General features: G+C 37.0%; 1 protein-coding gene and 1 non-coding gene across 6 annotated transcripts in view; both read left to right on the top strand.

Moving 5' to 3' along the window:
- The window catches only part of ATP11B (ATPase phospholipid transporting 11B (putative)), a 142633-nt gene that overhangs the window by 37313 nt on the left and 80670 nt on the right, over positions 1–24650 (top strand). For 4 of the 5 annotated variants that reach the window (XM_066347696.1, XM_066347695.1, XM_066347699.1 and 1 more), the window contains exons 2-8: positions 950–1066; positions 8582–8671; positions 11035–11115; positions 17413–17520; positions 17709–17837; positions 18400–18503; positions 22021–22068. In XM_066347696.1, the coding sequence (XP_066203793.1) occupies positions 950–1066; positions 8582–8671; positions 11035–11115; positions 17413–17520; positions 17709–17837; positions 18400–18503; positions 22021–22068 (677 nt within the window). The remainder of the gene's footprint in view (positions 1–949; positions 1067–8581; positions 8672–11034; positions 11116–17412; positions 17521–17708; positions 17838–18399; positions 18504–22020; positions 22069–24650) is intronic. The other variant, XM_066347698.1, reaches the window with a different exon arrangement.
- LOC136380203 (U6 spliceosomal RNA) lies at positions 8006–8112 on the top strand. The gene has a single exon (XR_010746879.1). It is a non-coding gene; the product is annotated as a U6 spliceosomal RNA (small nuclear RNA).

Here is a 24650-nt window from a genome sequence, read left to right as displayed (position 1 = left end):
TTCGACCCCATGATAGCACCCAAAAAAAGTTAGTAAAAAATGCAAAAATGATGCAAGAACGAGTACAGCGCATGAGATTCAACCTGATTCTGCAGGTAACGTGAGAAAGAACGGGAAGCTGGTGTTGTGCTGCTGATACTGGATCCACGCGCCAATGCGCCAACTGGCGGCAGCTTCCTGGATCACAACTCATATCTCAGAATTTCGCTCGGATCTCGAACAAAAATATGGACAGAGTTGCAGCTTATATCTTAAAAAATTCATATGTTGGTCTGCTTGTATCTCAAGGCACCACTGTACATAGGTTTTGGGTAAACATGTCTATAGCATTTTAACTGTTGAGTATGTTGAATACCCAAGGTTTTTTAAATTTGAGGCTAGAATTATGACAACTGTATTTCAAGGAGTCAGTTGATAATGCAATTAGCACAAAGAGATAATTGCCTGGAATGACTCTGGCCAAGACCCAACACACTGTAAATCCTCTGGGAACAAAGTTCTTTGAAACCTAGCTGATCCAGGTTGGAGGAAATAAAATATAAACCTTTTTCATCACACGTGTAGGTACTAACTAGGCCGTAGCTACAAATGGCTTCCACATGGCTGAATAGAAATCCATCCTAAGAGAAAGAGAATGAAAGCAAAGGAAAAACCTCATCCTCAAATGCTCCTGTATGTCTTCTGTATAGTTTTTATTTTTGTGGTAGCATTTCTGATAGTATGGAGTGTTTCTCATTACCAGAGATATTACATAAGCATGTTATATCTGAATAAAATGTTCCTGTATACCTGTGGAAAGAAAAAAATACGTGGCTTACCTCTGCTAATAGAGTCTGTGTGTAGTTCAAGACCAATAATAATGTGTATAATCTGATTAGTTAAATAAAACCAGATGTAAAGAATCATAACTAAATTTGTTGACCATTATTTTTTCTTTGTTTATTCCTAGGGTTTTGACCCACCACATCAAAGTGACACAAGAACTATTTACATAGCCAACAGGTTTCCTCAGAATGGGCTTTACACACCTCAGAAATTTATAGATAACCGGATCATTTCATCTAAGGTAAGAACTAACACTTACTATTATAGTTATAGGTATGTATCACTTGGCTTTGAAAAGTGTATTCTAGTATACATTTATAACCTTAAAAATTCAAGGAAATAGTTGGTAGATTTATCTTAACCAAAATTGTGAATTATAGAATAAAAGGAGTTGCCAATGCTAATAGCAGGTAGCCAAACTACCAAAAATTATGTGCCAAGCATTATATTAGGTACTTCTCATATCATTTAATTTTTGCATTTAACTCTGAGGTAGCTTTACAAAGTGTTATTCATTTTGTATCAGTTTCATCAATTGAAGTGTGGAAAATAATTTACTGAGGTTGCACACTAGCAAGTGATGAGATTGAAGTTTGATCTCAGTTCTTCTTGACTTTGAAACCTGACTTCCTACAATTTTATTATTTTGTAAACATTCTATAGTACCAAATACTGTTTCAGTCTTACATATTCTTCCTAGTTTCATTTTTAAGAGTCTTAGTTTATTTTGATACTGAAGATTATAAAGTAATGCTGTCCAATGGACTTTTCTCTCATGATGGAAATGTTTTTTACACTAATATGATAGCCATTAGATATATAGGTCATTCAGGCCTGAAATGCAGCTAATACACTTGAAGAACTTAATTTTAATTTATTTTCAATTAAATATCAATAGCTACATGCAATGGGTTTACCTTATTGGACAGTGCAGGTATAAAGGATGTGAGTCAAAGAGACTAAGGGTAAAGTCCTTCTTAGATCACAACTATTGTTTAATAGATCACCCTAAGAAGCATTTTTGTATTGCTCCTTCCCTCCCTTCAAAGGTGACTAATAATTTTCTCTTTAATCCTGATCTCATCTTTCCCAACAATATTGTCTTAGGCCAGTGATTCCTTTGTTCTACCCTTAAAATATTTTTTAAATTTGTTTATGGGTTTGAGAGAGAGATACATCGATTTGTTATTATACTTATTTATGTACGCATTGGTTGGTTCTTCCATGTGTTCTGACTGGGTATTGAACTCGCAACCTTGGTGTATCGGGGAGGACACTCTATCCAACTGAACTACCCAGCCAGGGCCTCTACCCTTTTTCTTTCAGTCTTCACATTATTTACATAGCTAACACACCCATTAGTGACATCCTATCAAGGGTTCTAAAGTGGAGAGTGTAAGGTCGGTGGATAGAGGGATAGTCATGTGGAGAACTCAGACCCACCCACTTTGGCTAGGACCGCCCACAATCAAGCCCGCCAAAGGAAGCTTCCCAGGAACCATTTGGAAAGAAGCGATCGTCTGCCAGCCAGTGAAATTTCACCACATCATAGTAGCTCCACTTCCCTAGAGGGACCCTTTAAATATCTCCCACGTGGTTTAATCTTTGCAACTTCCCTGACCTCCATCTTTCACCTCCATCTCTCTTTCTTTCCTGGGGGCCAGGGAACCTTGCCAGGCGGGGTGTGCGCTCTGTACTCAATAAAGCCGTCTGCTATTCCATACTTTGCGGCTCCAGCCCTCTTCCTGAAAGTTGCATGTACTGGAAAACTTTTGGGATTAAATATCTTTATATGACTTTCATATGCAGTAGTATTAGTTTTAATGTTTTTGACCACAGTTTCAAAAATATAGTTATTGAAATAAATACAGCTTTTTTTTAGTATACATGAGAATTATCTCCCTCCTTACTTCCTCATTACTCCTTTATTACTTCCTTATTTTCCTTATTACTCCACTACTGCTTTCTTAAATTACCTCCCAGCCAGATTACCTGCTATTCCATAAACTCATGTTGAACTTCCCTACCATTGTGCCTTTGTTATATCATGTTGATAACCACAATTTAAAAATATACTTTTTAAAATTTTTTATTTATTATTTCTTTTCCAAGTGAGAAGAGGGGAGATAGACTCCCTCATGTGCCCCAACTGAGATCCACCCAGCAACCTCCATCTGGGGCAGATGTTCTGCCCAGCTGAGGCCATGCTCACAATGGAGCTGTTTTTAGCCTCTGAGGCAAAGGCCCCAGGAGCCATCCTCAGTGCCTGGGGCCGATGTGCTTGAACCAATTGAGCCTTGGCTGTGGGAGGGGAAGAGAGAGAGAGAGAAAGTGGAGGGAGAAGGGTAGAAAAGCAGGCGCTTCTCCTGTGTGCCCTGACCGGGAATCAAACCTGGGCCATCCACACTCCGGGCCAGTGCTCTACCACTGAGCCAACCATTCAGGGCCTTAAAAAAAATTTTTTTATTGATTGATTTTAGAGAGAGAAAGGAACATCAATCTGTTTCTATATGTGCCCTGGCCAGGGATCAAACCGGCAAACTCTGAGCATTGGGATAGTGCTCTAATCAACCAACTACCCACCCAGGGCCACCATTGTTTGTTTGTTTGTTTGTTTGTTTTAACAGAGATAGAGAGTCAGAGATAGGGACAGATAGACAGGAACAGAGAGAGATGAGAAGTATCAAGCATTAGTTTTTTGCTGTGACACCTGTGTTGTTCATTGATTGCTTTCTTATATGTGCCTTGACCGTGGGCCTTCAGCAGACTGAGTAACCCCTTGCTCGAGCCAGCGATCTTGGGTCAGAGCCAGTAAGCCTGCGCTTAAGCTGGCAACCTCGAGGTCTCGAACCTGGGTCTTCAGCATCCCAGTCCGATGCTCCATCCACTGCGCCACTGCCTGGTCAGGCCACAGTTTTTGAAATGTAGAATTCATGCTTTTTACCACAATTTCAAGAAGCAGGCATATAGACAGTGTCAATTTTTTTCCTGACCATAAATGAGGTTAGCTCCTATTGTTCCCTTTTTACTACCTTTTTACTCACTATTATTCCCTAAACTCCTCCAGACCACGTTATCTTTTAAGCCACAACGCCAAAATGAACTCTCTCCCTCCTTGCCTTGTTTTCCCCCTTTGCCTTTGTTCGTACTGTCCTTCCTTCCTGAAATGTTCTCCCTCTGTTTCAGCCTGTGAATATTCCTCTCTTAAAGCCCATGTCAAATAGGAGTCTCTGTTATTCAACTTTTCGTTCTCACTGACTACTTTCTCTTTCAATTCTTCATTTACTTTATCTTTGAATGCAGCTGTTGATATTTTGTTCTTAAATATTCTGTTTAATATTGAACTTATCATTGTTCTCTTATTGTGCAAGTATCTTGTGCATTGTAGATGCACAATACATCTTGTTTAATTAAGTTTACCGTGGTAACCATCTTATTTTAAGTTTAAACTTCTTTGTAATATATTTAATTTTGTATTGGTGTTTTGGTTTTCTTACTGTCAGACCTTACAAGATAAAAAGGTCAATTATATAGTCAGATACATAACTGCAAAGAAGTTATACTTCTTATTCATTTTTCTTGACTATTATTATATAATAATTTAAACATTTTAAAGCCTAATGAATCATTTTTTTTCTTAGAATGTTTTCATAGTGTTTAATATTATTTTGGTATGTTTTTCTTTTTTTCTTTTTTTTTTTACAGAGACAAAGAGAGTCAGAGAGAGGGATAGACAGGGACAGACAGACAGGAACGGAGAGATGAGAAGCATTAATCATTAGTTTTTCGTTGCACATTGCAACACCTTAATTGTTCATTGATTGCCTTTTCATATGTGCATTGACCGTAGGCCTTCAGCAGACCAAGCAACCCCTGCTCGAGCCAGTGACCTTGGGCTCAAGCTGGTGAGCTTTTTGCTCAAACCAGATGAGTTCGCGCTCAAGCTGGCAACCTCGGGGTCTCAAACCTGGGTCTTCCGCATCCCAGTCCGATGCTCTATCCACTGTTCCACCGCCTGGTCAGGCTGTTTAATATTATTTTACCAGCCTCCATCTTCTGTATAAAACAAGCACAGAATTTAGAATCACTCAATTTATTAATTTGTTTATATTTCATAAAACCTGGAAATAACAGTTCCTAGCAATTTGTAAGCTAGTTTACATAAGATATTTTTCTTTATTCTGAGTTTTTTCCATTGCATTATTGGGCTCTAGCCAAATAAAATGTCCTGAACCCAATTATCTTATTGCCAATTTATGTAGTTGCTCTTTTCAAGATTCTGGAAGACAAACTATATTGTCACTGTTATGATTTAAATAGATTGATGTAAGCTTAGGACATTGCCAACCTAATTCTTATATTGTTTATGCATATGATTTGATGACTAAGAAAATTACATGGAATACTCTGACCCCCTGTAAGGACAACTATATTTCTACTCTAGTTAAGATTAGCCTGAGATGATTTGAACCAGAGTTACCATCTTATATACAGTTATTGAACAGTAACAACATTTGGTTCCAAGAAGTATCTCTCTTCTCTCTAGAGCCCTGAACATAATTCCCAATTCCAGAATCTGAAGCCACTGAGTTTACCACAGGAATATATGTTTCAGGTATCCTAGATTAGAACTGAAAAATATAATTTCACCTAAGAAAGAAAGGTTGTTAGATATTATACAACTCCTTTATATACCTTTGAGTCAAATAGGCTTTTATGGACCCTTCCATATTTATAAAAGTTGTTCATATAGAAAAGGAAGTTTTAGGTCTCAAACCAGTTGATTAAGAAGTGAATTTTGGCCCTGGATGGTTTGCTCAGTGGTAGAGCTTTGGCCATCATGTGGAAGTCCGGTGTTTGATTCCCAGTCAGGGAACACAGAAGAAGCGACCATCCGTTCCTCCATTCCTCCCCCTTCTATCTCTCTCTTTCTCTTCCTCTCCCAAAGCCATGGCTTGAATGGTTTAAGCAAAGTTGGCCCCAGGAGTTGAGGATGGCTCCATGGCCTCACTTCAGGTGCTAACATAGCTCAGTTGCTGAGCAACAGAGCTGCAGCCTAGATGGGCAGAGCATTGTCTGGTAGGGGGCTTGCAGGATGGGATCCCAGTCCAGATGCATGTGAGAGTATGTCTCTACCTCCCTACCTCTCACTTAAAAAAATGAAAAATAAAATAAAATAAATTATTTTGCCTGACTGATGGTGGCAGCCTGGGACACTGAAGTCCCAGGTTTGAAACCCTGAGGTTGCTGACTTGAGCTCAAGCTTACTAGCTTGAGTGCAGGGTCACTTCACTGGCTTGAGCAAGGGATCACTAGCTTGACTTGAGCCCCTGATTAAGGCATGTATGAGAAGTAATCAGTGAACAACTAAAGTGACACAACTACGAATTGATGCTTCTCATCTCTTCTTTCTCTCTCCCCCTCCTTCCAGTCTGTCTCTCTGCTTCTCTCAAAAAAAAGTGAATTTTTGACATATGAAAGTTTAGAAACTAAAACCATCTTACATTGCACCAGAGAAAATGAGATAAAATGTCTCTTGAAATACCTTGTGTTGTCAGTAATCATTAAGGCTTCATTGCCTGACATCAGGATAGTTATCTGAAAAAACAGAAAACAAAACATTTCAGTCATATTTATTTATTTATTTGTTTATTCATCTGTTCTACTAAAGTTTTGATGTCCAATCATGTGCCAAGCAGTAGTGTGTATGTGCTGGATAGTACAATAAATAAAACAATGTTCCTATCCTCAGGGATCTTATATTCTACTGGCAGAATTTACCTAGGTAAAATAACAGTGCTATAAAGTATTTTCCTGTTTCATATATGGAGTTGTGTTGTGGGTAGTGAGTGACACAAATGAAATTTGGTTGTACCTTTGCCCTTATGATAAAGTGTTATAGACCTATGAGTTGATTAATAATATAGCAGATACATAGCAATGAATGAGCCAGGTTCTGTCCTAAGTGCTTTATAAGTGTATAAACCCATTTAATCTTTATCTCCCATCCAAGTACTAACCAGGCCCGACCCTGCTTAGCTTCCGAGATCAGACGAGATCGGGCGCGTTCAGGGTGGTATGGCCGTAGACACATTTAATCTTTATAACAGTATGATTACAAAATACAATATGATGATTAATGTCCTCTTTTTAGAGAAGTACAAAGTGAGGCTCAGAAAGATTAAGTCCAGGTTCATTTAGTGACCTAGAATTAAGATGTAGGCCAGAGCAGTTTAACCCCCTATCATCTATATTCTTAACCATTATATTTTACTGGTCTACTTTAAAATTGACACTGTGATAATTTTATGTCCTTTATGAGATTTTCATGGTGGGTATTTAGCTTATTTTTAACTTATTTTTAAATCTGGTTTATATTCTGGGTTATTTTTCCACATTTCTTACTTAACAGCAAATAATTGAATAATTATACCATTTCTTCTATTTCTGACACTGAGCTAACTAAAATATAAGACAGATTGTATTTAGTGTAAACATTCTTTTTTTTTTTTTTTTTTTTTTGTATTTTTCTGAAGCTGGAAACGGGGAGAGACAGTCAGACTCCCGCAAGTGCCCTACCGGGATCCACCCGGCACGGCCACCAGGGGGCGATGCTCTGCCCACCAGGGGGCGATGCTCTGCCCCTCCGGGGCGTCGCTCTGTTGCGACCAGAGCCACTCTAGCGCCTGGGGCAGAGGCCAAGGAGCCATCCCCAGCGCCCGGGTCATCTTTGCTCCAGTGGAGCCTCGCTGCGGGAGGGGAAGAGAGAGGCAGAGAGGAAGGAGAGGGGGAGAGGTGGAGAAGCAGATGGGCGCTTCTCCTGTGTGCCCTGGCCGGGAATCGAACCCGGGACTTCTGCATGCCAGGCCGATGCTCTACCACTGAGCCAACCGGCCAGGGCTAGTATAAACATTCTTAACAATTCTTATTTATCTTTAGGTTGGGTGTAATAACCAGAAAGTAATAACTAAAGTCCAAAACAAATGATTAAAGTAAAATGTGATTTGACATTTAGTGGTGAGCATGCAATGCAGTATACAGATCATGTATCATAGAAATGTGCATTTTAAACCAAATTATCTTATTAACCAATATCACCCCAATAATAGTAATTTTAAAATATTTTTAAAATGTTTAGATATGCCATCAGATAGTTTATGTACCATCAGGAGCTACATGAGTGCTTGCTTTAGTGGCACAAATACTGAAGTTGGAATAATACAGAGAAGATTAGCATGGCCTCTGAGCAAGGATGACATGGACATTTGTGAAGTGTTCCACATTTTTTACAAATTTTACAAAGAAAACAATCCAACAAATTTCAGTATTAAGGGGGAAAAAAAGAGTTGGCCCTTGCTGGTTAGCTCAGTTAAGAGCGCCGTCCCAAAACAGTAAGGTTGCGGTCAGGGCACACATGGAAGCCAACCACAGAATGCATGACTGAGTGCAATAACAAATGAATGCTTCCCTTCCCCTGCCCTCTCTCTTTCTCCCTTCCTCTGTCTGTCTCTCTCTAAAAAAAAACAAAACAAAAAAAACTTAAGCCCTGGCTAGATAACTCGGTTGGAGCATCGTTCTGGAGCAGGAAGGTTGCTAGTTCCATTTCCTGTCTCTCTCTCCCAACCTCTCTCTCAAAAAATAAATAAAATTACATGAATTTGTCTAAGAGCTTACTTAGTAAATCTGATTTTACTAATTGTATGCATATAGTATGTATTATTTTTAAATATTAATTATTTCTCTCTTTTTTTTTTAGTATACTGTATGGAATTTTGTTCCAAAGAACTTATTTGAACAATTCAGAAGAGTGGCAAACTTTTATTTTCTTATTATATTTTTGGTTCAGGTAAGTTTTATCACTCAATAGATGGTTAGTTTTATAGATAAGATTTCTAAAAATATGTCTTCAGGGAAAAGTTTCATTGTGTTCTAAATCATTTGATTTTTGGGACCATTTATTTTCTGCAGAGCTTTCCCATTGTATTCAGTGAATACAGTAATTTAACCACATCTAGATTTCTAGAAACTAGCCAATGAATTTTAAGATTAATTCAATTTTGTTTCATTATTGATGTGCTGTGGTGCTCATAACCATAATCAAAGTCAAAAAAGTAACATCTTCCAGATGTTCTTCCAGAATATAAATATTTTGGTTTTTAATATAAAGCAAATGTTTATTGGCACATCTCTGACTATAGAACCATGTTGGTACAAAGTAAATATTTTTAATGTCAATTTTACTTTTATTTAAATTATTTTTCTAATTTTTAAGAATCCCATGAGAATAGATTTTTTTCCAGTAGACCATTTTCTTAACTTGAATCAATATTTGTTATAAACTGGTTAACAGTTTCTTAGTTTCATATTGTACTTTTTCCCTAATATCAAAATATAAAGAGAAAGCTTATAAAACTTGAGTATGAGTGAAAATACAAAAATAGTTATCATTTTCTTTTAAAAGATTATTTCTTTTCTGATAATACTTTAGCATTCTCTTTTAATGTGGCATTGAATTTTCATATGAAGTCTGAACTTTTCTCTCACTGGAACCTCGGGTTTTAAAAGAAAAACACTAGTCAAGTTATTACTTTAAAGCTTGAGGAAACAATTACTTTTTAAAAAATAATTGTTAGGCCCTGGCCGGTTGGCTTAGCGGTAGAGAGTCAGCCTTGTGTTTGATTCCCGGGTTCAATTCCCGGCCAGGGCGCACAGGAGAAGCACCCATCTGCTTCTTCACCCTTACTCCTCTCCTTTCTCTCTATTTCTCTCTTCCCCTCCCACAGCAAAGGCTCCATTGGAGCAAAGTTTGCCCAGGCGCTGAGGATGGCTCCATGGCCTCTGCCTCAGGTGCTAGAATGGCTCTGGTGGCAACAGAGCAATGCCCCAGATAGGCTGAGCATCTCCCCCTGGTGGGCATGCCAGGTGGATACCGATTGGGCGCATGTGGGAGTCTATCTGCGTCCCCCTGCTTCTCATTTTGGAAAAATACAAAAAATTAAAATAAAAAATAATTGTTGGCCCTGGCTGGTTGGCTCAGCGGTAGAGCGTCGGCCTGGCGTGCGGGGGACCCGGGTTCGATTCCCGGCCAGGGCACATAGGAGAAGCGCCCATTTGCTTCTCCACCCCCACCCCCTCCTTCCTCTCTGTCTCTCTCTTCCCCTCCCGCAGCCAAGGCTCCATTGGAGCAAAGATGGCCCGGGTGCTGGGGATGGCTCCTTGGCCTCTGCCCCAGGCGCTAGAGTGGCTCTGGTCGCGGCAGAGCGATGCCCCCTGGTGGGCGTGCCGGGTGGATCCCAGTCGGGCGCATGCGGGAGTCTGTCTGTCTCTTCCCGTTTCCGGCTTCATAAAAATACAAAAAATAAAAAAATAAAATAAAATAAATAAAAAATAAAGAAACTTCTGATATTTTATCAATAGAATAGCAGCTTGATTTTTTCAGGAAAGTGAGAAATTTATACTAACCATGTCCATATAACATTTATTATTGAAATTACCAGCTATGATCAGGAATTCAGCTTGTCTGTAGATTATAACAAATTTAATTGGCCTCTGTGGTTTAAAGGAACATTAATAAATCTTTATATCCATGTTTTAACTACCCACATGTAATTGCTACAAAAATTTCTTCTCCAGCAGTTTATTGAAACTGTGGTCGTATCATAATTACAATATCATTTCCCAAGCTGTAACCCCCTGGCTCCTCTAGATTTAACAAAATCTATTATGGAAGAGAAACGGTTTCCCTGGTTTCATTTCTTGTTCTTTTATCTTCCTAAGTGATGAGTTTATTCTGAATCCCAGAGTAAATATTACAGCTAGACTTTTCAGCATTTATCAGGATGGACAAAGAAATGTGAAATGAGTTTGAGGCCCTGTAGCTCTACTCCTAGGCAAATAGGAAGAAGTGAAGTACTGTCTGTTAAGGCAGAGTCATGACTGAGTTCACGCTAACAGTATTTGTGGGTACACAGCAGATTTAGGTATTCTGCTAACCCCATATAAATAATAGCCAGCAAAGTGAACTTGTAAAACTGAACTTAACTATACTCACTGTACATTATGTCCCTCTTATTATTTTTTACTCTGGACTATGGTACACATTTTGTATAGTGTTCTCAGAATTCCCAGTACATCTGAGATGTAAGATGTTTAGTGTGATGTGTACAATATAAAAATATAAAACTCTGCATTCTTTTTTTTTTAATCTAGCTTATGATTGACACACCTACCAGTCCAATTACCAGTGGACTTCCATTATTCTTTGTGATAACAGTAACCGCCATAAAGCAGGTATGAAATGTTTTCTATATTCTTTTTTCCCCCCATGTCATTCGTAACTTGCTAAATATGTCCGCTCCCAAGTACCATTTATTGTTGTGAAAATAATTTTCATAAGAAAGCAGCAACTTTTTTGTTGTTGCTTATATTAAAATTAAACTGAATTAAGCCACACTGTTATAATATAGGTGACTCATAGTATGATTACCATTGTTTCAATATGTTTTTCTTTTGACACAACTAGGAAACATCCAAAAACAAGTATTTTATATGTATAAACCAAATTATATACGAAACATTATTATAATTATCTTTGTAGAGTTTGGCAATATTTAAAAGAAATACCATTCAGGCCCTGGCCATGTAGTTCAGTTGTTAGAGTGTTATCCCAGTATGCCAAGGTTGCGGGTTTGATTTCTGATCCAGGTACATAAAAGAATCAACCAGTGAATGCATAAATAAGTGGAACATGAAATCAATGTTTCTCTTTCCCTCCCTCCTTTCCTTTCTCTAATTCTAAAAATTAAAAAAAAGAAAGAAAGAAATACAATTTAAACGGGATATATTTATAGGTAGTGGACGATGTACTTCTAGCATGCACATTTTGAATAGTGCTTAAAAAATTGTTTAGTGCTTTTCTACTTTTTACCACTTTCTCTAGTGAAGTTGATTTTTATGTGATGTTGTACCCTAGAGCAGTGGTCCCCAACCTTTTTTGGGCCACAGACCGGTTTAATGTCAGAAAATATTTTCACTGACTGGCCTTTAGGGTGGGACGGATAAATGTATCACGTGACCGAGACAAGCATCAAGAGTGAGTCTTAGACGGATGTAACAGAGGGAATCTGGTTGTTTTTTAAAAATAAAACATCATTCAGACTTAAATATAAATAAAACGGAAATAATGTAAGTTATTTATTCTTTCTCTGCGGACTGGTACCAAATGGCCCACGGACCGGTACCGGTCCGCGGACCGGGGGTTGGGGACCACTGCCCTAGAGGAAAGTTTTAACTGTATTCTGACTTGGTATTAAAATCTAAGTATAGAAAAACAGGATTATTGGATTAACATGCCAAGTAAGAAATAAATTTGTAGGAGTGTTATGTCCTTATAGCTACTACTACTCAGAAAAACTAGGAAGAGGCTCAGTTATGTAGAGATGGTTCCTTCCACCTGAAAGAGAGCTAGTTGAATGTAAATATAATAAATTCCCATTTTATAAGTTTAGGGAATAAAGTTTAAATTGTCATGGAAATTGACAGACACTTCATAATTCTGAGCTATAATGTATTTTAACAGTTAGATTGGGTATCTACTGTGTCAGAATATCATGCCTGCTGCTCTCACTGTTTGATTCCCTTTCTTTACTGTGCTTTTGGAGACTGTAAGTCAATAAGCATCTAAATCACATCATAGATATATATTTACTTGGTTTTGCAGATGTTATTTAATCAAAGCAGCATGTATTTGTCCTGTTGACATATTTTCTTCTTTTTTTTTCTTTTAACTTTATTCTTTTCCAAGTGAGGGTAGGGGAAATAGACAGACTCCCACATGCACCCCAACCAGGATCCACCAGCAACCCGTCTGGGGCTGATGCTCTGCTCATCTGGGGCCACTCGCAAACAAGCTATTTTTAGCACCTGAGGCAGAAGCTCCACGGAGCCATCCTCAGTACTCAGGGCTGATGAGCTCAAACCAATCGAGCCATGGCTGCAGGAGGGGGTGGTGGAGAGAGAGAGAGAGAGAGAGAGAGAGAGAGAGAGAAGGGGAAAAAGGAGGGGTGGAGAAGCAGATGGTTGCTTCTCCTGTGTGCCCTGACCAGGAATTGAACCCGAGATATCCACACACCAGGCCAATGCTCTACCACTGAGCCAACCAGCCAGGGCCAGCCCTTCAACATATTTTCTATATGTAGCTTCCCCTTAGATTATTTCATCTAGAGTAGTGGCTTAAAATAACATTTATATGTTAATGTTTCTCAAATTTATATGTATCCTGAAACTATCCCTGACCTCTGACACAGATATACAGCTGCTTGTGCAACATTTCCCCTTGGACAGCTTAGGCTTTTCGTGACTACCATGTCACTCTGTCATTTCATGCTCTGGTCTTTTTGTTCATATCCTTTGTCACTACCTATTCTGTTGAATAAATGTTTATTAGTTTGTTGCCTTCATTTGAGGCCAAAGATTTTGTTTTATAAACCAGTGACCAGAACATGATCGTGCATATATTGTACCATCAGTAAATAATTTGCTTGACAGGTAAATGAATGAATGAATGAATCTGTTGAATATTTTTTTAAAGCAACGTAAAACATTGCAGTGCTTCTTACCTTGGTTTACTAATAGATACACTGCTCACAAAAATTAAGGAATCAGGAAATATGCAGATGCTCCAGTACTTTTAGCCTTTTGTATACTGCATTTTCACCAATGAAATAAAAGTTGGTTTTGCATCTCATTTGCATAATTGAACAACTTTCTTTGACTTGTTTGCTTTTCTGATGTTCTTGTCTAATAAAAAAATCAAATGCTTCTTTTTTTATTACTTCATATTTATTTTGAAGTATCCCCTAATTTTTGTGAGCAGTGTATTTGGCCAAATGCAGACTGGGTTTATTTGGAATGTGATGCCATTAATTGAGTTGAAAAACTGCTGATAAATTTAATATCTTCAAAATAGAGTTTAACATAACAGTGATGATGATGATGATAATTGACAGTTTGTGTCCTTCCAAAATGGGTTAAGTAAAAGCAGGTAAGAAGCAGGAAGAATATGTCTCAAAACTATGTTAGTGTAGTTATTGCACTTAATGACTAAATTTACATGAGAGCTTCTTGGCAACTAAAGCAAGTGAAGAAATAGGAAAGGTTACATAATTTTCAAAGAGAAAATTTATAAGGAAATTTATAAGAAAATATGTAAAGATTTTCTCTATTTACAACATCAGGATTCTAAGTTTTCACCAACAGCTATTTCTAAATTGTGCTCATTTAATAACACACAGCTTAATAGAATATACTATTCAGATTTATATGTCTATTACTATAGATCAGTAGAATAAACTTTGGAAAAATTGTAAAAATGAAAGTTCCCATGTTCTAATCTTTGCCTCTTCTCTCTTTTTTCTTTGTCCTTTGCACAAAGAAAAACTATATTATCAGTTATTTATACTCTAGTTGAGTAAATATAACATTAAAGAAGATATGGTACATATATACAATGAGTTACTACACAAACAAAAGAAAGATGATATATTGCCATTTACGACATCGTGGATGGACCTTGAGAACATTATATGAAATGAAATAAGTAAATCAGAAAAAGCTAAGAACTGTATGATTTTACACATAGGTGGATATAAAATTGAGACTCATGGACATAGATAAAAGTTAAGTGGTTACCAGGGAAGAGGAGTAAAGGACAAATACATGATGACAGAAAATGATTTGACATTGGGTGATGGACACACAACACAATCAGCAGTCCAAATGCTATAGAAATCTTTACCCGAAATATGTGTACTCTTATTCATCAATGTCACCCCATTAAATTTAATTTCTAAATAAATTATAAAAAATTAATATTAGCACATTTAAGTTTTCTCAAATTGTATAATTGCAAGATATAATTCTAAGGTCAACATCATAGTCTGCCCTATATGAGCTCAAAACCTATGAAATAGGGAAGATAAGACCAAACAAAAATAATTATTGTTTCATTAAGGTAGTAGTAAGAGCCAGTGAGCTATAGGTGTTCAGAGAAAGGGTGGAATACTGTCAGGATAATCAAGGAGATTTGGGTTGAAGAAACCACTTAGAGATGAAACTTGGAATATGAGTAAAATGACAATTGGTGGAAAAAGTGAAGTAGTAATACAAAACTTAATCAAAGGTCCAAGTGCAAGAAAAGCAAGACTTATTTTGGGGAATAACATGTCTGATTAATGTTTGACACTGTATATGAAAATACTAAAAGGTAATATTGGGAATGTAGATTAGTAAATTAAACAGGATGGAAGAATCTTTGTTTCAAATATTGAGTTATTGAGGGAGCTTGAAACAGGATAGTGAATTAAAACAATGTTTTGGAAAGATTTATGTGGCAGTAATATATAGGATATATTAGAATTTGTGAATTTGTGTTAAAAAAGATACTGTTATTATTATTGCTCTGCTGTTAATGTCGTCTGACTATAAAATGAAGTATGGTTTTTGACAGTTTCAGAAAAAATGTTTTGCCGTGGCCAGTTGGCTCAGTGGTGGAGCGTCAGCCTGGTGTGTGGATGTCTCAGGTTCAATTTCTGGTCAGGGCACACAAGAGTGGATCCTGGTCAGGGTGCATGCGGGAGTCTGTCTCTGCCTCCCCTCCTCTCACTGAATTAAAAAAAAGAAAAGAAAAAATGTTTTGACTCTCAATTAAATTTCTCTAAAATTGTCATACCATATCTTCAATGGGGCCAACATAATTTAAATATTTTAAGAATTCTTTCCTAAAAGGTTTTGCCCTGAAAAAATGGACCTTCATGCAATCTTTAATATTTGCTCCATATTTTATAGCATTACAATATTTTTTAGATAATAGATGCACATATTTAAAAAAAATAGAAACAATACAAAATAGCATAGAGTAAAAGTTTATGCTTCTAATCCCCATTCTCCTGGGTCTTCCTCTCTGAGGGAGCCATTATTTGTACATTAGCCCAGATATCTATATAGAGTGTTTTCAGAGGCAAGCATATTTTTCAGAAATGATAGCATAGAACACAACACACTCTGTACCCTACTTTTATCACTTAATGCTATCACATATCATTTTGTTATCTTGTGCTATACCTCTGAGTTCTTAAATTTTCTCTAAAATAACAGTCTTTTTCCCTTAAAAAATGCTTTTTTTTTTTTTTAAGAGAGAAACAGACAGGGACAGACAGGAAGGGAGAGAGATGAGAAGCATCAGTTCATAGTTGCAGCACCTATAGTTGTTCATTGATTGCTTTCTCTTATGTGCCTTGACTGGGGGGCTCCAGCCAAGCCAGTGATACGTTGTTCAAGCCAGTGACCTTGGGCTTCAAGCGAGAGACCTTTGGGCTGAAGCCAGCGACTGTGGGCTTATGTCTATGATCCCACGCTCAAGTTGGATGAGCCCGTGCTCAAGCTGGTGACGTCAGGATTTCAAACCTGGATCTGCAGCATCCCAGGCCGGCGCTCTATCTACTGCACCATCGCCTGGTCAGGCAAAAAAAAAAAAAAACCCAAAAAAACATGCTACTTCTTACCATTTTATCAAAGTATTCTTTGTGAAATGCTTATGCCTTTTTCCCTTTTTAATGATGATCCACAGTTTACCATATTTTTTGAGGTACAAATAATAATTATATTGGGCTAGTGTTTTAAGAAAGTGAAATAATTCAACCTCACTCTTAAAATCTGTTCATTTTTTCTGTTTATCATCTGTAATAATGCTGTATGAATTCTATATTTTATTTTAAAAATACCATTTGTATGTAGAAGCAGAACATATGTATTGAATAGGTGTTAAGAAAAGGTAGGAATCAAAAATGACTCCCCAGATTTCTAATATTAGCAACTCAGTAGATTGTGATGTCATTTGTTAAGGTGGGAAACACTGAAGATGCAGCAGATTTGAAGAACATCATCAATTTAGCTTTGACGTGTTTAATACATTTGTGAGACATCAAAGTGAGGATAAGAATAAAGTTTGGATATTCAATTTTAGAGTTCAAAAGAAAGATATGAGCTGGAGATATAAATTCCAGAATTTTTGAAGACAAAGATATAGAAGAAATATATTTATTCTTTTTGAGAGATGAGGAGGGAGAGAAAAGGGAAGCATTCATTTGTTGTTTTACTTAGTTGTGCATTTATTGGTTGCTTCCTGTATGTGCCCTGAATGAGGATCAAACCCACAACCCTGGTGTTTCAGGATGATACTCTAACCAGCTGAGCTAATGGTCAGGGCCTAGAAGAAATCTGTAGTGAGAAAGTAAAGGATGAAAAAGAGCCCGTAAAGATAACATAGAAGGAGGCGCCCATAAGGAAATAGAGAAGGATTAACTGAGGAGGACTGTAAAAACCGGTAACTTGTGTCATGAAAACCAAGAGAAGAGAGTGTTTCTGGTACGAATGCATGTCAAATTCCTACGAATACATGCATCAGAATAGCCTAATATAATTCTGGTGAGTAGAATGTTTTGGGGCAGTTTTTATGTTTTTCTCATTTAATAAAAGTATCTTCTAATTATAATAAAAGGAGTTCTTTTTTTATTCTTTTGATATTTACAGGGATATGAAGATTGGTTACGACATAACTCAGATAATGAAGTAAATGGAGCTCCTGTTTATGTTGTTCGAAGTGGTGGCCTTGTAAAAACTAGATCAAAAAACATTCGGGTATGCATTTAGTAAATAATGGATATCAGTTATCTTTTGCTCTCACAAATTCTAATCTGATTATATTTTAATTAAAAGCCTAGATCCCTATATTAAAATAGTGTGACAGACTACTTGTTTAGAACCCAATAAAATAAATTCTTGCCTTTTAAAATTGGTATATTCACTTTCCCTAAAATTCTTCATAGGTGGGTGATATTGTTCGAATAGCCAAAGATGAAATTTTCCCTGCAGATTTGGTGCTTCTGTCCTCAGATCGACTTGATGGTTCTTGTCATATCACAACTGCTAGTTTGGATGGAGAAACTAACCTGAAGGTTTGTACCTATATCTGTTCAAGTGTGCCTCTTGGTGAACAAAATGTTTTTGGGTTATAGTGATATTTTCCTTTGGTTAATGTAATAAAGCTTGACCTGTAAAGAAGAAGTATTTTTAAATTACTGAAATTTTTAAAAATTATTAAGATTTTTAAATGAAATAATGTATTATACATTATTTCCAGGGTAGCCTCACATGGTTTAGTCAAGTTAAAAAAAAAATGGAAAGTATTTTTAGGAAAAATAAAATATTTTTATATTTTGGTACTTTTTTTAGATAAAGAAAACTTGAAATAAATGGGGATAGAAAGTATAGCATAGGAAATAAAGTCAGATAATATTGTACTAATTATATGTGGTATTGATGGAACTAGATTTATTGGGGTAATCACTTTGTAAGTTTATATAAATGTCTAATTATGCGGTTTCATTATTTGAAATGTGTAATATTGTATGTCCGCTGTAATTAAAAAATTAAAAACTTATTTAATAAATTGATATGTAGGGTTTCATTTGAATCTTGAAACTGCAATTTAATTCCTCCACCTCTCCCTTTTTTTAGACACATGTGGCAGTTCCAGAAACAGCAGTATTACAAACAGTTGCCAATTTGGACACACTTGTAGCTGTGATCGAATGTCAGCAACCAGAAGCAGACTTGTACAGGTATGGAGTGGTATTCAACATACTCATTATAAGTCCTATTTATAGATCTCATTTTAAAAATCATAAACATATGCCCTGGCCAGGTGGCTAGTTGGTACGAGCTTTGTCCCAAAGTGCAGAGATTGCCAGTTCGATCCTTAGTCAGGGCTCTTTCAGGAACAGATTGAGGTTCCTGTCTCACTTTCTCTTTTCTCCTTCCTCTCTCTCTAAAATTAAAAATAAACAAATAAAATAAAATTGTAAGCATACAATGAAATCTTTGCTAATTGAAGACATTGAGGGAGAGATCAATTAAGGGGAAAAAAGGCTAAAAGCAGAATTTTCCAGAATTCTAATCCAAAGTATTAATTCAAAAGCAGTGCTTACATCTAAACCTTTCTTTCCATTACCTTCTACTTCTATAACTGGTTTTGTAATAATAAACTTTATAATATGTAGTTATAGAAGAAGTAAGATTATTTTTGTAGAATAAAGTAATTGTGTGTCTCTGTGTGTGTGTGGATGTGTGTGGATGTGTACTCCATGAAGGCAAGGGCTGTGTCTTTGTGTTCACTCGAAACTAACTCCTTTAAACATTATAATTTACTAAACATAGTGTAAATCATCTTTCAGTGATATGCTTATTATTGTGGGCTATGAAACAAATAACTTTTATTATTAAAGTGAAATACTAAAGTCATTCATAGTACAAACTGGTGATGAGTACAAATTACAACCACAGTGTAAAACTTATCAGCTTCTTGTCATATGATACTGTATGTCTTTCTTATTGGTTGGAATGTTCAAATCTATTATTAGTCATTGGCTTTTCTATAATAATCTCTTACATAATTTGTTCTGGATCCATATACTATTTATAATGGATTTTTCTCTATGTGATTTTATAATATTTTGCAGTTTCATCATAGTTAAATGAGATACAGAGTTTTGTGGTTACCTGTAAAAATTTGGGGTTCTGGCCCTGGCTGAGTTGGTTAGAGCAGGGTAGTCAACCTTTTTATACCTACCGCCCACTGTTGTATCTCTGTTAGTAGTAAAATTTTCTAACCGCCCACCGATTCCACAGTAATGGTGATTTATAAAGTTGGGAAGTAACTTTACTTTATAAAATTTATAAAGCAGAGTTACAGCAAGTTAAAGCATGTAATAATAATTACTTACCAAGTACTTTATGTCGGATTTTCACTAAGTTTGGCAGAATAAATCTTTATAAAACAACTTACTATAGTTAAATCTATCTTTTTATTTATACTTTGGTTGCTCTGCTACCGCCCACCATGAAAGCTGGAACGCCCACTAGTGGGCGGTAGGGACCAGGTTGACTACCACTGGGTTAGAGTATTGACTTGATATGCCAGCATTGTGGGTTTGATCCTTAGGGCACATACAATATCAGCCAATGAATGCATCAGTTGTTCTGCTTTTCTTTTTTAATAACACAAAATATAAAATTCCTAGTATATTGTGTAATGTACTTATTTCATGTGTTTATTGCTTATTATACCTGTCTTAACTGCAGTATAAACTAAAGGGCAGGCATTTGTGTCTGTTTTGTTCACTCGTGTATCTGAAGCACCTAAAATATAAAATAGATCTGGCATGTAGGAGACCTTACTACATATTTGTTTACAGTTGAAAAAACAAATATCTTTATATACCATGTTTATGCAGTTAAATTTTTTCTTTTATTGAGTTGTCTGATACATGCCAAGCAATGTTTGTGTGTGTATAGTTCACTTTACTATTGAATTGACAAGCTTGAACAATACTAGGCACATAGTAGTCACTCAATAAATATCTATTGAATGAATGGATGAATGATCATGTTCTAAAATATTAATCAAAGGATGTGTGAACATTTTTATTGACCTTTTATTCATCAAATATTGAGTACATCCAATAATCAAGGCATATAATGCTAGACACTGAGATTATTGTATTCACTTTGACAACACATACACTAAAGTTGAGAATACAATGGTAAAGAAACAATGATATTTCCTGCCTCCTCGAGTTTATAACCATGTACTAGGTTATTCCCTACGAATAGGCAATCCTGCAGAAAGGAATCATTGCATTAAAGTGCTAATAGGGTTTGGCCTTTCATAAACATACCGACATTTTACAAAAGCATTGGACTAATTTTTATTGCCATGAGCAAAGTGTAATTGTATGAGGTTTTTTTTTTTTTTAATATATATATATATATATTTGTATTTTTCTGAAGCTGGAAATGGGGAGAGACAGTCAGACAGACTCCCGCATGCGCCCGACCAGGATCCACCCGGCACTCCCACCAGGGGCGATGCTCTGCCCTTCAGGGGGCGATGCTCTGCCATTTCGGGGCGTCGCTCTGCCGTGACCAGAGCCACTCTAGCGCCTGGGGCAGAGGCCAAGGAGCCATCCCCAGCACCCGGGCCATCTTTGCTCCAATGGAGCCTTGGCTGCGGGAGGGGAAGAGAGAGACAGAGAGGAAGGAGGGGGTGGGGGTGGAGAAGCAAATGGGCGCTTCTCCTATGTGCCCTGGCTGGGAATCGAACCCGGGTCCCCCGCACGCCAGGCCGACGCTCTACCGCTGAGCCAACCGGCCAGGGCCTGTATGAGGTTTTTTATTGTTTCAGAATTACACTACTATTATAGTTTGATTTTATTTTTAAGATTTTATTTATTGATTTCACTGAAAGAAGACAGGGTAGGGGGAAACAAGAAGTATCAACTCATACTTGCTTCACTTTAGTTATTCATTGATTGCTTGTATATGCTTTGACCAGGCAAGGCCAAGATTTCGAACCAGCAACTTCAGCATTCCAGGTAGATGCTCTATCCACTGCACCACCACAGGCCAGGCAGTTTACTTCTCACTATAGTAGAAAGTAATTGTTCATTTGAATTGACTCTACACTAGGAAGCTGTTTTGATAGTGGAAGTTGGAACTGAAGGGCCAGATTATAAAAATGCATTGATGACTGGCCACTTACTCTAGACGTTCTAGAGTTCACCGATAGGTTTTTGCTTACTGCTCTGTTCCCACCACTTACTTCACACATATTAGTTGCTCAGTGAATATTTGTTGGATGAATAAATGCATGAATAAATAAATTAATCATTCTAATCATAGAAAGCTTATTTAGTAAATTGTGATGAAATATGTGAGCATTCATCATTGGCTAAATAATGTATACATCTTTGTGTAGCAATTAAAAATTCTCATGATAATGAAAGTAATAGTAATAATATAACATTTGGATTACCATCTTGAAAACATTTTTTCATTCATTGCCTTATTCATAGCTGGAATGGGATGGCAAAAATATTAAAATTTTTAAAGCTTAACTTCCAACAAGTATTAACTTTTATAATTTTTAACGTGATTATTGGACCATTTATATATACAAAAGGTTGGTTTGTTTCATGTTGAAATAGTGTCACAAGTATATAAAGTTTTCCACCTGTTGATGTCATAAGTAATAAATCATTGGGTTTTTTTTTTTGGTAACAATGGTGAATTCTTTGATAGATTCATGGGACGAATGATAATAACTCAACAAATGGAAGAAATTGTAAGGTAAGAGTAAATTCACATTGTTTGGGGAGGGACTAAAATCAAGTAAAGAGATATTAGGTAAGTAAACTGCTTATAATGGAAAAGGGTTCATTTAAAAGTATTTAGCACTTTATTTTCTAGTAATTTTTAGCAGCAAGGAAGGATGAAGCAAATTTTGTGAGGTGACATCAAAATAATTTAGTGATATTTCAATTTAGAAATTAAATTTAATGGGTTGACATGGATCACTAAGAGTATGTAGGTTGCAGGTAAACATTTTTATAGATTTGAACTGTTGATTATGTTGTGTGACCATCATCCAAAGTCAAATCATTTTCCATCATCGTATATTGTCTGTCTTACTCCCCTTCCCCTTGGTAACCACTTTTATCTATATCCATGAGGTAAGATTATTTTATATTTATTTTTCTAATAATACCAGGTAGTAACATGAAACAGACATTCTTTTTTTTTTTTTTTTAAACAGAGAGAGTTAGAGGGATAGACAGGGACAGACAGGCAGAAACGGAAAGATGAGAAGCATCAATCATTAGTTTTTGCTTGCGCATTGCGACACCTTAGTTGTTCACTGATTGCTTTCTCATATGTGCCTTGACCGTGGGCCTTCAGCAGACTGAGTAACCCCTTGCTCAGGCCAGCAACCTTGGGTCCAAGCTGGTGAGCTTTGCTCAAACCAGATGAGCTGTGCTCAAGCTGATGACCTCGGGGTCTCGAACCTGGGTCCTCGGCATCCCAGTCCGACGCTCTATCCACTGCACCACCACCTGGTCAGGCTGAAACAGACATTCTTTTTTTTCTTTTTTTTTTTAACAAGAGATGCGGACAGAGACAGGAAGGGAGAAAGATGAGAAGCATCAGCTCATACTTGCGGCACTTTAGTTGTTCGTTGATTGCTTCTTATACGTGCCTTGATGGGACGGAGGGGTGGGGACTCCAGCTGAGCCAATTACCCCTTGTTCAAGCCAGCAATCTATAGGCTCAAGCCAGTGCCCATGGGTTCATATCAATGAGCCCACACTCAGGCCAGCAAACTTTAGGTTTCAAATCTTGGAGCTTAGCATCCCAGATTGTTGCTCTGTCTACTGCACCACTACCAGTCAGACGAACACAGGCATTCTTATTTACATCCCGCACTACACTTGAAGTCTAGAATACAAAGAATGTCTTAATATATTGTTTAACAAGTATAAATGTTACAGTCTTTATCATTTCAAAATCATTTAGCACAAACTCTAGAGTATTTAGTAGCTAATTCAGAACTTCTTATTTATTTTTCTGATTGATTTTTTGTTTGATTGGGTGTTTTGATTTGTTTTCCCTCAATATTCAAGTTATTTCCGGTGCCTGTATGAAAGGTTTTGGGGGTCATTTTAAAGATTTGCTGATAGAATGAGATTACATTGTTACTCATAACCACAAAGCCAAATTTACAATAAATCTTGGAATCGTCCCTTGAACTTCTAATCAAATTAGCATTTCACCTTTTTTTTTTTTATTTTTATTTTTTTTTTTTTTCATTTTTCTGAAGCTGGAAACGGGGAGAGACAGTCAGACAGACTCCCGCATGCGCCCGACCGGGATCCACCCGGCACGCCCCCACCAGGGGGCGACGCTCTGCCCACCAGGGGGCGATGCTCTGCCCATCCTGGGCGTCGCCATGTTGCGACCAGAGCCACTCTAGCGCCTGAGGCAGAGGCCACAGAGCCATCCCCAGCGCCCGGGCCATTTTTTTTGCTCCAATGGAGCCTTGGCTGCGGGAGGGGAAGAGAGAGACAGAGAGAAAAGCGCGGCGGAGGGGTGGAGAAGCAAATGGGCGCTTCTCCTGTGTGCCCTGGCCGGGAATCGAACCCGGGTCCTCCGCACGCTAGGCCGACGCTCTACCGCTGAGCCAACCGGCCAGGGCCGCATTTCACCTTTTTTCTGGAGACGTATTCAGTTAAACTGGCTCCTTGAAATAAGTCATTGACATAGAAAGTTGAGCTTTTTTTTTTTTTAATGAAATCCTCAGAACAAGCCACAAAAAATATCATGCATCAGCACTGATTCACATTTTTAATGAACATTAACAAAGGAGCATGTTCATGAACTCTGTCACAAAATGACTTTTTAGGTTTGCAAAATATACTGCTCACAAAAATTAGGGAATATATCAAAATGAATATGAAGCAATAAAAAAAGCATTTGATATTTTTTATTAAACAAGAACATCAGAAAAGCAAACAAGTCAAAGAAAATTGTCCACTTATGCAAATGAGATACAAAACCAACTTTTATTTCATTGGTGAAAATGCACTATAGAAAAGACTGAAAGTACTGGAGTATCTGCATGTCCCCTGATCCCCTAATTTTTGTGAGCAGTGTAATTATAAGTAGGTTTTACTTTGATTTCTGTAGTGAAGTAATGACTTACATGTGTATATAATCTGAATTACATTAAGATATTGTAGCTAGCAAAGAAGAGATAAATTATGTTACCACTGTCTCTAGATTGGTTAAAAAAAATGAGCCATGTTCTTTGTGAAAGCAATCAAGAGTTTACTGATGAATTGTTTTAATTTGAAGCTTTCTGTCATTATATTCCA

This window comes from Saccopteryx leptura, chromosome 8, assembly GCF_036850995.1.
Source record: "Saccopteryx leptura isolate mSacLep1 chromosome 8, mSacLep1_pri_phased_curated, whole genome shotgun sequence".
NCBI lineage: Eukaryota > Metazoa > Chordata > Mammalia > Chiroptera > Emballonuridae > Saccopteryx > Saccopteryx leptura.
The sequence above is the reverse complement of the archived record's forward strand: the minus strand, read 5'-3'. Positions and strand labels throughout refer to the sequence as shown.